The sequence below is a fragment of the Phasianus colchicus genome, chromosome 20, assembly GCF_987193195.1.
Source record: "Phasianus colchicus chromosome 20, bPhaCol1.hap1.1, whole genome shotgun sequence".
NCBI classification, from domain to species: Eukaryota; Metazoa; Chordata; class Aves; order Galliformes; family Phasianidae; genus Phasianus; species Phasianus colchicus.
Genome location: NC_143455.1, coordinates 7,888,731 through 7,902,165, shown reverse-complemented (window position 1 = coordinate 7,902,165; position 13,435 = coordinate 7,888,731). Strand labels below are relative to the sequence as shown.

At 35.8% G+C, this 13,435-nt stretch overlaps 1 protein-coding gene across 4 annotated transcripts in view; it reads left to right on the top strand.

Annotated features, from left to right (window-relative positions):
* The window catches only part of CEP112 (centrosomal protein 112), a 139,759-nt gene that overhangs the window by 1,358 nt on the left and 124,966 nt on the right, over positions 1–13,435 (top strand). For all 4 annotated transcript variants that reach the window (XR_016459126.1, XM_031598830.2, XM_090122078.1 and 1 more), the window contains exons 2-8: positions 522–642; positions 892–1,082; positions 1,802–1,968; positions 6,664–6,760; positions 7,240–7,314; positions 13,098–13,145; positions 13,284–13,361. Coding sequence is in view for 3 of the 4 variants with exons in the window: in XM_031598830.2 (XP_031454690.1) it covers positions 543–642; positions 892–1,082; positions 1,802–1,968; positions 6,664–6,760; positions 7,240–7,314; positions 13,098–13,145; positions 13,284–13,361 (756 nt within the window). In the remaining variant the exon portion in view is untranslated. The remainder of the gene's footprint in view (positions 1–521; positions 643–891; positions 1,083–1,801; positions 1,969–6,663; positions 6,761–7,239; positions 7,315–13,097; positions 13,146–13,283; positions 13,362–13,435) is intronic.

Here is a 13,435-nt window from a genome sequence, read left to right as displayed (position 1 = left end):
CTCTATTGACCACAGCAGTGCTATTGACCATGGCAGCTCTGTTGACCACAGCAGTGCTGTGGGGATGGAGTTGCCCTCCTCCTGCAGTGCTGTGTCTGTAAACATCCTGACAGCATTTGCAAAGTGCCGCTTTGAAGCCTCCTTGATGCTTTTTGCCTGGTTCTTTCATTTAAAATAATAATAATAAATGCTAATTATAGGGGGGAAAGCTGTTATAAACACAGCTATTGCACAGACCTGTATAGGTGCTGTTTTATACAAATTGCGTGTAATTGAACGCCTTTTTGTGTGGCTGGCAAGTTTCAAATCTAAGCAAGCATGTTCTCATCGAAAATTTAATTGAACATTTGTAGTTTGCAAAAAAAAAAAAAAAAGAAGCTTATTTTTCTGTGAATTCAATGAAATATTTAGCTTTATTTGTCATATTGTATCAAAGCATGCCGTGCTTTGGCCGAGGACAACTAGAGACGGATCTAGGGTGGTGTTTAACCTTCTCCATTTCAATCTGGATGATTGTACAGGTTGCTGTGTTTTCTGTCAAAATGAATGGAGAAGAGGAAACATGGAAAGAGCTGGATGCCGAATTTGATCGCTGCATTGGGGATGTGAAGCCTCACATACTAAAGCTGCAGCATAGGTCAGGTAAATACGGTAAAACTCGTGCGTGGAGAAACACTAATAACAGTATTCTTCCTTACTGCTAATTATTAGGTGTATGTGTATTGCTTTACCAACCGAACTAGGTGCTTGATGTTACAAGGCATTGTTCTGTGGGGGTTTTGTACAGCTTAGTTGCTTTCTAAGTCCCTGTTGCTATTTTTTGTGTCTTGCTGATACATGTTGGATTTTCCCTGGTGGTATTAGTGGTTATACATGTGTCTATCTTTTCAGAACGCCAGAGGTGTGCACTGTGGGTTAAAAAACTGTGTGAGCCCTCAGGAGCAGGTACAGGAATAGCGGGAAGGAAGAATCGGAACTCATATGCAAAACTTTTGCTCCACATGCTGAAACGAGGAGTGCTAGAAGATCCTTTTACACATGAACCAGAACCAGGAATGCTGAAAACATTACCTTCATACATGGTGAGCGTAACCTTATTGCTTAAATTTATTCTTGAAAAATACCTGCAAGTTCTAGATTTGGTATAAAAACAATTTGAATGAATTGAGTGGTGGTGTGTGTGATCAGCACTGACTTTTATGTTCTATATCTTGTAGCCGATATTTGAAATATCTTTCAGTGAACAAAATCCTCTGTCAGAGACTTGTTTCTTCTGAATACAGATTCTAAGGCTTATAAAAATAGGTGTTAAGGAGCAGAAAGATGATACCTGCCTAATTTTTTGAAAGGATATAATTTTTCTTAAACAGCAGATTGCTCTCTTGCATGGAATATGATGTGCTTAACTGATATGACTCAGTAGTCTTCCTTTCTGGCTTTTGCCATGAACTCCAGCTGTTTAAACTCTGAAAGAAAAGATAATGGTATTGCACGTAGGCAGTGTTAAGCTTGTAGTCTGTTTTCTGAAGACCTGAATATAACATGGCATGCATCAGCTTCACTGGTGCCTGACCAGTCAAGTTACTTATGCTGAAGGGAGTAAAGTGCAGGAAAACACTGAAATGTGCATGCTGTACTAATTGCCATGTGTGGGGAAGTAATATTTGTACACCTCATTGACTTCATCTGAAAAATAATTTTAATGCAACAGATATTTGTGTAAGAAACTATATTAATAGCAGAAAGAATGTATTTGTGTAAGTAGGTTCTAGTGTTGATTTTGTATTTATTTTAATTACAGTTAATTTATTTTGATGAACCAAATTCAACAAGAATTCCAAGTAGTAGCCCAGACTACTTGCCTGACTGGGTGATGGGAGAGTTAGGAGAAGGTGAATCCATGCACGAGGAATTGTGGACTTTATCTTCTAAAGAAGAGTCATCTTCAGCAACAGCACTTACATATGAGTAAGACTTTTGTATTTGCTTTATTCAGTATTTGATTCATATGTAATGTATGTTTGGTCTGGTAAGCTTTGTATGTTTTAATTTGCATATACGGATTTATTACACTTTCTCATGGACTCATCTGAAATAGTGTTTCTACTTTATGTACAGAAATATCATGAGTATCTTTCAACTTGATCACTTTTCTACTTCTCTGTTATCTCATTGCTCCATTATGTTATGTTATGTTATCTGCTTCCCATACTCCTGTATGTCTTCTTCCAACTCTCATAGTTCTGTCCTTTTCCCCTTCCTGTTATGTTTAAACACAAACATTTAAAATGTTTTGATTATGCCATCTGCTACAAACTACATAGGCTTTGGCAGCTAGTGCTCTATGCCTAGATGCTGCATGTTTGCACTGAGGGTAACAAAGTTTCACTATAGATTGTTTGTAGCTGTACATCAGAATTTGGAGTATCTGTAGCTGCATCTTATTTTTGCAATCCACTGTGGATTTGCAAGTACCAGCAAGCTTAAACTGCATGTTTATTTCCTATTATTATTTGGATATAGAGCTCTTCCTTTCCCATCTGATTTACAAAGCAGCTAAAGGGATGAAATATATCAGGTTATTAAGTCTTGGTTTCCTGTTGGCTTTTTGATGTGTACACTTAGAAAAAATGTAAGTCATTATTGTTAGCTATTAATTTTTTAGGCACGTTGATGTTTGTGCTGTCTTTCAAATTCCTTCTATTGCAATGCCAAGTCTTGAATTTTTAAATGGCTCAGCTGTGATTCATGCAGATTACAGGCACTCTTGCAGGTCATGCCACCTTGATATTGAGGATCTTGAAACTTTTCCTCCTATGTATCCCTTAATGGTTGTGCAATTGTAACAATCATTTTAAAAATTGCTCTTGAAAGTGATCTGTCTCATGATTCCAAGTGCTACATTGTTAATACTGAGGGGCTTTGTGGTACATCCCTGTAGCACACAGGTGGTGTGGGTGAGAAAAAAAGGCGTAAGTCATTGAAATAACCAGCTGTGTTACCATGTTATTACTTCTGGCTTTGTAATAAGAAGAACCATTGGGAAGAACTGTCTAAATAGTAAAGCAATTAGGCCTAGCCTTATGGAAACAAGGAATGTGTTGTGCTTTAGACATGCTCTTTGAGACCTTAACTAAATGTGTGTAGCAGAAATGCTGAGTCATGGCCTGAAGCAGTGATGGAGCACCTGGTGGAAAGGCAGGGCCAACACATGGGTGCTCAGGTGCATGCAATAAATCTGAGTGACCATAAGGGCTGGAGCTAGGATTCACCCCTTCCCAGCCCTCATTTAAGGGTTGGCAATGGAGTGATGCTGGAAATCTGATCTCCTTTTTCAGTCCATACCTTAACATGAGGTTTAGCTTGATCTGGCAAAGTTTCCCTGAGATGTGGTTGGGATGGTGAAGTTTTATTTTGCTTTTTATTTTTGGTCTTGTGGAACTCCTGTTATATCTATACTGATTCTCGAGGGTCTGGTAAGTTCTCTGGAGGCATGTGTTGCCTATTGAATTGTGGCCAGAGAAGCAAGTAATGTGGTAGAAGAGGTCATTGGCTCAATGAGTTCTGGAAGTGGAATCTGCTCTGCTAATAGAACTTACATGCAGCTCCGTTCTCAGTATACGGAAATTTGAATTTGGTGTGTTGGCAATTAGTAATTTTGATAATTCTGTATATTACATGATTTTTTTTATAGCAGTAGAAAACTGTTAGACATGTGACTAACACAGGAAGAAATACTGAAGGGGATTGTCTCGGCTACTGTGTTTCTTGGAGATGGTCTATTTAATATCTATTTACGAGTGTCTGTTTTAAGATATTAACTGTAACTGATGTGAAGATCAAGTTTTTCTTTGTATTTGCAGTTTAGAACCTGCTATCAGTGCGAGTAAAGACATAAAGGCATTGAAACACCTGAAATCTGCATCTCTTAAAGAGAGCCAGCAGATGGCGATCGTGTTACATTACATTTCTGTCTGCTCGAGGATGTGTGTAAGGAGAGCTGCATCCATAAGCATGTGACATAGTATGATGGAAATGCTGTATTCTAGCCATGACTTAGTTCTTACAGATAGACTAAAACATTTTCTTGAGGCAGAACAGATATATCAGTGCTTATGAGTAATTTTTTTTTGATGTTTGTTTATTCAAGTTTCTCTCTTCTAAAGGAAGCAGACAAATGGAGGAGTTTTGTTTGTAGTTATTTTTATCTTGTGAAATGTGTGCTGCTGTGAAGGAAGGTTTTGGCTTTTCCTGATCAGAAGCTGTTTATCTGGCTAAAGAAAAATTAGGTAGGCAAATCTTACATGGAAACTAGGATGTAGGATCAAACAAGCTGGTCTAGAAAGGTGCATCATGACTAAGAAGTATTCTTTCAAGTTTCAGAATGTATTGTTTGGACAAAAATCTGACCTTCCTGACTGTAGGAAAATTCTATTGTATGTTCATAGCATTACAGATTATGCCTGAGAAACATTGTTACAGATAATGTGTGGCTGATGCTGCACAAGAAAGAACCAGTGAGTTGCCCTTGCTTTTTTCCAAGTAGGAAATCTACAAATCTCCTTTATTAGCAGCAAATTGCTTCCTTCTTCCATGCTAGTTCATGGTTGTGGTTGAAGCAGGAGTCATGGGGCTGGTGTCAGGGCTGATAGCTCTGCACCTGCCTGCTGTGGGAGGAGAAAAAGCAATTCTTAAATAACATCCTGTTGTTGCTGGAGCCTGACTTGATAGCAGGAGGATAGAAAAAGAAGTGAACTGAGCAGTGTATGTTTGATGTGAGGGAAGCTGCAGACCATTTTAGTTTTTGTAATCTGTTTGTACAGTTAAAGTGGCTTCATTTTCAGAACAGTAAATACAGAACCAAGAATATAATTAGACTTTACTTAATACTTTTTCCTGTTTAAAAAATACTAGAGGTAACTTGTTGGTTGGTTTGGATATTTATTAGCTCCTAATCTCACAATAATAGGAGCATAACTTCTGTTCTTTCTTATTTTAAACAATTTGAACTTCATTTAGTTGTTAGGTAACCTGAATGTTGTTCAGAAAAATCCATTGATAAAAGCCCAGACTTACTGGTAGGTAAAGATCTGTCTCCTTTCATTGGAAGATAACTTTGTGTAAGATGAAGTCTTAGTAAGATATGAATGAATTGGAATGCTGGAAAAAGACAATGTATTATTATCCCTCTTCTGTTGTTTTTTTTTTAACATCTAAGACTTTTCTTATCTAAACTCATCTACTGTACTGCTTTGTAATAGTAATTTTGCATCCATGTATGTTGTTGATATTGATTGTTGCTAGAAGGGAAGGTATGCTTCCAGTTGTTGTATTTCACTGCTTCCTGCTGTTTTGATGAAAGCTGGGGTGCTGTGCTTCTTGAAAAGTTAGTCTGTGCATGACTTCCTAGAAGCAACTTGTTTATATTTTACATACAACAGTTGTCTCTTTCTTCATAAACACTTAATTCATCTCAGTGTCTTTTGGCATAACTTACAATGTAATTTTCTGCCAGATGGAAAGAATGAAGGATATTTTAATGGTCTGACTTGATTTTAATACTATATAGCTAGTCATAAGAAGGTGGATTTACTAACAGGAGTTTTTAATTATTTTAATGCATGTGGATTTGACACTAGAGGATATACTGGAAGATGTCTTGCTACTGTTTTGGATCTTTTGCTGTATCAACCTACCTAATAAACTCTTTTTTGTTTGTTTTATTTTGTCCCATCTTGCTGTTCTTTCACTGTTCTGTAATTGAGAAAGGTTTGTTATCCAGGTTTGTGAGTGACAGTTATGTTCATGTATCTCCTATTTTTAATTCACCTTTTGTTCATACGGTTCATACAAAAAACTTTTCCAAAAAAAGTCTTTGTCCTTTTCACTACTGGACAGAACATTTTCCTTCTGTACTTGTACTGTTGTGCTGAGCTTTCCTTACCATACCTGTGTATATATTGCAACAGTCTATAAAGCAGAATTGAAGTAAAATGCAGCTACTACAGTCTTCGATTTCTCTCTCGGATGTGTTGACTCCACCTTGGTTTTTTCAAGACGCTGCTTTTCTACTGAGCTGTGTCTTGCCCTTGTCTTCATGTTTGTGTGTTATGTAAGGACATACCTTGACCTAGCACAACATTTTTGGTACTTCCTGAACCAGTCTTCCCTATGGGTAGCCAACCAGCATCATCATTCCATTTTTTTCTCTGAGTTGTCAGTCTTTATCCTATTGTGTCTGATATGTTTAGGAATAGCAACCTGGTCTACAAGGAGGAGTCCCTGCCTATAGCAGGAGGGCTGGCACTAGGTGATCTTAAGGGTCCCTTCCAACCCAAACCATTCTATAATTCTATGATTTATTCTAAAATCTATTGGGAGGCATTCGGTCATCAGGTAATTGAGAAATGCAAAGAGCACTTCTTAATATACTAGGATATACGTGATGTTAGTTCTCACTTTACTGTACTGCTTAAGACTTTCATACTCCTTTTTAAAGACCCTTTAATAATAAATTCCTTTTTTATACTATTTTTGACCTTTATGTCTTGACAATATCTTATCTTTTAAAAAGGATGTTAGTTGAGGAGTAAAATCAGTTGTGTGACACAGGTTGTTGAAAATGAATTCTTTTCTTTCTGCTTACTCTTTTTGTAATAATAGAGAGAGATTCAAGTATGATGGGAAGCCAACATTGAGATCACAGTCTACGAGTTCTCTTCTCCAGAATGATGAAGATGACCTAGCAGCACCTCTGCCTGTAAGATGCTTCTCCTTTTTCTAAGAAAACTTACTGCAGTTTCAATGAATTGCTTTTATATATCCCTGTGGAGCTGTTTTTTCAGTTGTATGAGTCATGATCCCTGTGTACAGATGCAGATATTAAGGAAGGAGTGACACAAAAGGACTAAAATCAAAACCTGCCCTCTGCAAGTACATGGGGGAAAATAACTTCTTATAGGATGTTCTCAAATCATCCTAAAGGTTGACCTATGTTTAGTGTGCTTAATGTCTACTGCGTTGTTAATCCCAGGCTTAGAAAATAGTTTGTGTTGACATCATCTTTTAGTACAACATGCTACTGGTAACTAAGCTATTTAGATTAAAGCTAATCACAGGTATCATGACACAGTTAGGAAGACCTTTGTAGGTATTGCCAAATCTAACAATGTTTTTTTTTTTTTAACACCGTGTCTCTGTCAACTTTTCTGATATTTTATTTGACTTTTTCTGTTGCAGGACCATCATAATAAGAAAACTATTTCTGTGGATGACAGTGACCTTGATGCGCGTCTCAGTAGTTGGAATCTTGGGGTAAAAAAAAAAAACCCAAACCAGTGCAATACTTATATACTTGAAAACTCCTTATTCATATAGTGTACATCTTTGAATTTAGTCAATAACATTTTATGCAAGAATCAGTCTTTTAGTAATAAAGTGGTAAAGGTTGGGAAAGCTAATTATGAATTAGCCTAAAAGGAAAATGTTCAAATGTCTTATTTCTAAGCAATATTAATTTTATTGTCTTTAATATAATTATTCATAGGAAAAAACTATCAGCTGGTCAAAACTAAGTATCTTTTTCCAGTAGAAATGCAGACTATTTCTAGAGAACTTGATAATATTTGAATTTATGCTAACATAAAGAAGAGTTTGTTGATGTATTATTAATAGGTGACCAGATAATCCTAATTCTTTACACTATTGTCAGCCCAGAGTGATATGACAGAATTTTAAAGTGTTGGTTGTTTTGCATGAATGGCTGAGTTCTCTTCAGAAGAAACATAAATGATAAGAGAATGTTAACTCTTTTTGTGTCCTACTCAGTGTTTCTCCTGCTGTTTTGGTGAATTTTAGCATTCTAAATGTAAATTGCATGCTTTCTTTTCTTCTGAGAGAGAAGAAAGTCTTGACCTTGAGGCAATCCAGGAGCTGCCTGACTGCTTTCTCCAAACTGAGGGTGTAGATAATGAAAAGATTAGTCTGGGGGATTGTTATTGCTCCTCAGAGCTCCTTCCATTTTATGGAATAATATAAGATTGATTTGTAGCAGTCCTCAGTTTAAAGAAGAGTATATCCTTCAGGGATTGTCTTTTCTTGTTTTTTAAGTGAGGAGAGCTGATTTTCAAAAGCTTTTCAAGAGTAGTTAACTTCAATTCATGAAATTGCTCTTCAGGTGACTGAAACAAATGTACCAACAGTCACTTGCAGATTTTGAATACTCAGATTACATAAATACCTGGATTATATGGTTGTTACAATACCTTGAGCTGCTGTAAGGGGGTACTTGCTTGTGGCCTCTTACAAATTATTCCAGTTGAGGCTGACAAAGAATCCCTGATATCAAGCACTTCGTTATCAGTGTTAATCTTCTTTCTTGCTTGTCCCTTTAATTCTATTTTTTTGTCTTTCTAATTGAAATTTCAAGTTGCATTCATACTGGATTAATAATAGAGGGTTATTAAACTACAATAATCATCCACTGATATAGAAAGTCTCTTGGATAACAAATTGGCTACAATGACACACAAATCAGTTGTTTAATTACCATCAATGAGAATGGACTTGAACCAATTGCTAGTGAGAGATTTTGATCACGTGGTGGGACTTGGGGGGGGGTTACAACAAAAAGGATTTGAGGTCATAAAAGAGAGGCCTCTAAGTGCTTGGAGTTGAACAGTGTATCCCTGCTATGGATCATAGCCTCCAGTGGATATTTAAAGTAATCTTATCTTTTCTGTAGCAAGGAGAGGTCAAAGCCAAACAGTCTGTATTTTGGATATACTTATTATTATTGGTAATAACCTTTTCTATGCAAAAAGTCACTCTCACATCACTTTGCTGGCTAGTATTGTTGCTTCTCATTAGTAATAAACTGGTTTTTTTTTTGTTTGCCTTGCAGCATTTCTGGTTATCTCTATCAAACATTTTATTGTTCAAGTTCTTTATATTCTAGGCATGATTGGTTAAATATCTTTAAAAAAAAAAACAAACAGTTTTGATTGTGATAAGTTTGCTTTCCATACATGGAATGCTAATATTAACTAATTTTAAATACATCATAAAAATGTGTTTTTCTTAGCCCTTATTGACTCTTATCTAAACTGATGTGGGACTGTGCTTTATGAAGTGTTAATGCCTTGAAGTTGCATTTGCAATGTAGAAAAGAAAAAATCCGTTTTTATTGTTTGAAGGGAAAGTTTCAGAGCTGGGGGTTTAGACAAATTCAAGTAATCTTTGGCCGTTTTGTTACTCTGAACTCTTTGTCACTGTTTAGATATTTTAGAATATATTGAAAAGTTCCTTAACTATCTTTTATCTTTTATTAACAGCTGTCAATAAGCTTCTTCATTTTGTTGGAAATTCAGTATACGTCATGAACGGGACATCCCCACATTCCCTTTAGTTATGTTCAAGAAATAATTAAATATTGTAAAATTATATGTGGACAGAAGCTGGTTGGCTAAAGCAGTTGCTTGCCTTAGAAGCTTTTTTCCTTCTGAACTTTAAGGTTGCAGATAAACACAATTTTTGTATATAAAATTTAAGTCATGTCTAGGAGTAAGAATGAATTAAACCCTTGTGTATTCTTATCTGACCAACCTGTTTTTCTTTTCCTGATACTTCTGGTACTATAGGGAAGTAGCAGAGGGGTTTTTAATCAGGGAGAGTGTCATCAATTTTTCTTATTGAAATTCAGCCAGGACAGGAGTGAAATCTCCAGCTTTTCTAGAAGTGGTGTCTTCAGTCCTCAGTACTTGGGCACTCAGATCTTGTCCGGAAGAATCTATCCTGGGAAATGTTATGGCATAATAAAGGTTTAAGAATATCAAGGTCAAAGGAATTCTGTGGTCATTGGCCTGAAATTCATTCTCCTTGCTTGGAGGAATTCTATATAACACTGTATTTGCATATGCTTTAACCCTGAGTTCTTGGATGGCTGCAGCAGCAGTGCATGATATATGTTTTGTGTGCTTGGCTCATGCCTGCCTGTGTCTTTCCAGTCTAGTTCAGCTCAACCACTTCTGTACAAACCATTTCATTATCTTTTGTTTGGTTTTTTTAGTCTTTCTGCTTACTATAAACATATCTACCGTATATGTTATGGTGTTGGAGGGCAGCAACGCTGTAAAAACTTTCCCACAGTGAACTCCAAATGGTGTTGTGACTTCAAAAAATAAATTCTACTTCCATGCTGACAAACAACCTTCATGTGCTTTAATGTCTTTCCACTAAGACTGCAGAAGCAGCATTAAAGTGAACTTCCCTACAAATTATGATGTTAGATAAGAATGTCCTTACTCAAATTTCCTGAAGCTACTCAGCAGTTATTTCTGTAGGGAACATGCTGGCTGGCTGGGTTTGTTAGATTAAAGTAAGAACTTAGGGCAAGGTTCAGTTTAGTTGTTTACCATTTCAAAATCTTAAGTGTTCTTAACTCTTTCATGTGTGTTTTTCCATCCTTGTTTTGAAAACAGTCGCATTTCGTCTTTGAAGAAGCTTACAGGGGGAATGTGCAGCAAGCCTGCTGCTCCAAATGTTTTTTTCCTGCACGTTAATATATACAACATACCTTCTGATTTGTTTCTGAGCAGTCAGAAGATGCCATCATGTATTATTGAAAATAAATATACTGTGATAAGCATCTTCCGAAGAACAAAATGTGACTTGGGAAGAGGTAGCATGAAGCCATAACATTACCATCCTTGTTGTTATGATGTTTACTCTGTCAAAAGAGCAGAAGCTTTGGTGTAAGACTGACAGAAGTTCTGTATGCTGCTCTCAGCTTGAGGATGTCCTGTGACAGGACTTAGTGCTCCTGCACACTCTGTGCACTGTCATTGCTTTTGTGAGAAACCCTCTTAGCTCAGCTTACTTTTCCTATCAATGCGTCACTCATTGCTTTAATTGCTGGCTTTTAAGTTCTGTGCTTTAAAAATGCATCGTTTTGGCTGCTGTGTGCAATAGAAACTGGAAATGTTGGGGTTAAGAATTATGGCTTGTTTACGTCAAACTCAGTTTTGGATTCTGTGTTTTTATGCTGAATTTTCCTTTATCTTTCTGAATGTATGGGGGTGGGGAGGGAATGTTAACAGAAATAGTCTACTGTATGGAAAGCATTTTTTTTCCTTCTTAATGGGAATCTGATTATGTATAGCCCTCCCAGAGCCAAGATTTACTGGTTTATGGGGACTCAAGAACTAGAAGGTGACAGTGCCAGTCCTCACAAACTGAAAAATGGTTTCTTGTCTGACTGCCCAATAGAAGAGGAGAAACAAAAGTCTTTGCTACAAAGAGATTCAAAATGTCATTTTTTATGAAGAAGTGGTATTTACAAATTAGAGTTCAATTCTAGTTCAAATAAAGATGTCTTTCATGATGACATTTATTTGGTTCATACTCTTAAAAAAGCATGATGTGATTTACTGTTCTCATGGCAGTCCTTCAGTTTCATACATATGTATTTTGGTTTGTCTTTGACCTTTTGCTTATTATTTTTAAATTTGCATGTTTCTCATAAATACAAGCTTTTTTCTTTTTTGGGCATTCTTTATTGTGATATTCCTTCTTTAATGTGGTATAATTTTGAGAACAAGAAGTTTTGCAGAAGGCCAGCATGAAAAGAATGAATGTTGAAACATTAAATGTTTACAGATCAGTTTAAGTGGATAGAATCCACAACAAGTAACAAAGTGGGAACATTTAACTTCAAAGCACATATGGCTGCTGTTACAAAATCAAAAAACGAGGGACATGGGTCATGCAAAGTATTGGAGACACACATTTTCCTTCTCCCTTAGAAACAAGCAAGATATACCTTAGTAAACAACTTGATGGTCAGTGGTCAGATAAGGTATTTAAATTAATCATAAATATTTGCAACTTTTTTTTTAACTTAAAAAAAGCAAAAGTGTTTTTCTCAGTAGGTGCAGAGAAGGTTTCCTTATTCATTAATGTCTACCTGTATTTTTTTTTGCTGTGACAGTGGCATATTTTTAAAGCAAAAAGCATAAACCTTTATACGAGACCTACATTTTAATAAACTCATTGGACAAGGAAAACAGGTTACTTAATAAGTTACTTACCATCAAAAATACATCATTAAAATATTGGATAGTACTGTTAATTGAAACTGAAGACACGTGTAAAAAAATATTAATATTTTCAAGTACTTCTGGGTGAAATATGATAACTTTAACAGCATATAGAAATCCTACCTAACCTTTTAGGGAAGGAAATGAATAACGCTGTATCAAATCAAAATTTCAGAGGGATTAAGCCTCTCTTACCACTGATAAGTTCAACACAAAAATTTATTTAATAGTGCTGGAGAAAGTGCAAACATCTGATATATTTGCCACACCTCATAGATCTATTTAATCTTTCTTGTTAAATAGAGTAAATTTTGTAAAATATGTACTGTAATCACATTCCAATTCCAAATCTCACTGCCACATTTTATGGGATTATACCCTTGAAAGCTTCTCCTGAGTTTTACAGTCTCTGTGATGAAATGTTTGAATCCCATCGTCTGAGGAAAATTAAAAAGATACAGCTCTCTGATAGAGGAATTGGGCTCTGAATGGTGTCCTGTATTCAGTTATTAAAAATAGTGATTGAAAGAGCTGTTTTAATTGTACAGTACTGCTAATGAATTATTTCCTTGTTTTGTCTCTGTCTTACATACGTAGATCCAGTTTCAACAGTCACTTTTCAAAAACACAAGATTAAAATCGCTGTAATCAGGAATATTCTCTAGCTTTACACTAATTTAAATGGAACTTATCCAATAAAGTTCTTTTGGTAGAAACTGTATTTAGCAAATCCTATAAAGCTGTTTAGTAGACTATTATCTAGCCAATCTTAAAGTCATTGGCTCATTTTGAAATTAAGATAAACAATATAAGATATCAAGACTTCCATTAAAACCTTTCTCACAGCTTTACAATATTTATTACCAGTTTGTTAGGTCTTTGGAAGTACATTCAAAAGGTTTTCTTTAACCTTGCCGTTTTATTCTGTTTGTTTTCTTTTTCTGTTTGTGAGAAATAAGACGTTGCTGGTATGATTACATACACTTTAACTTTGTTTTTCAGCTTGAAAATCCAAGATATTTACGGGAAAAACCGATACCAGTGTCTTTGGTAGGTATTTATATTCCCTTGGTATTTTATAAGGGTGAGCAAACATGCTTAGTAAATTTCCTTTCAGTTTAGGAATGGTTCCTAGTCAGGGTTATTACTTTGAACTCAGAATCTGTTTTTTTTTTTCTTATTCAATAGAAGACATCCAAAATCGGCCTAGGAAAAAGTAGCAGTTTCCAGGAGGACCCAGCACTGTTTCGAATGCATGAAAAGGAGGTAAGGTGCTATTTAGTCTTTTTAGGATTATAGCTAAATTAGCAAGTTGGGGCATTTGTTTGTTGATTTGAGTA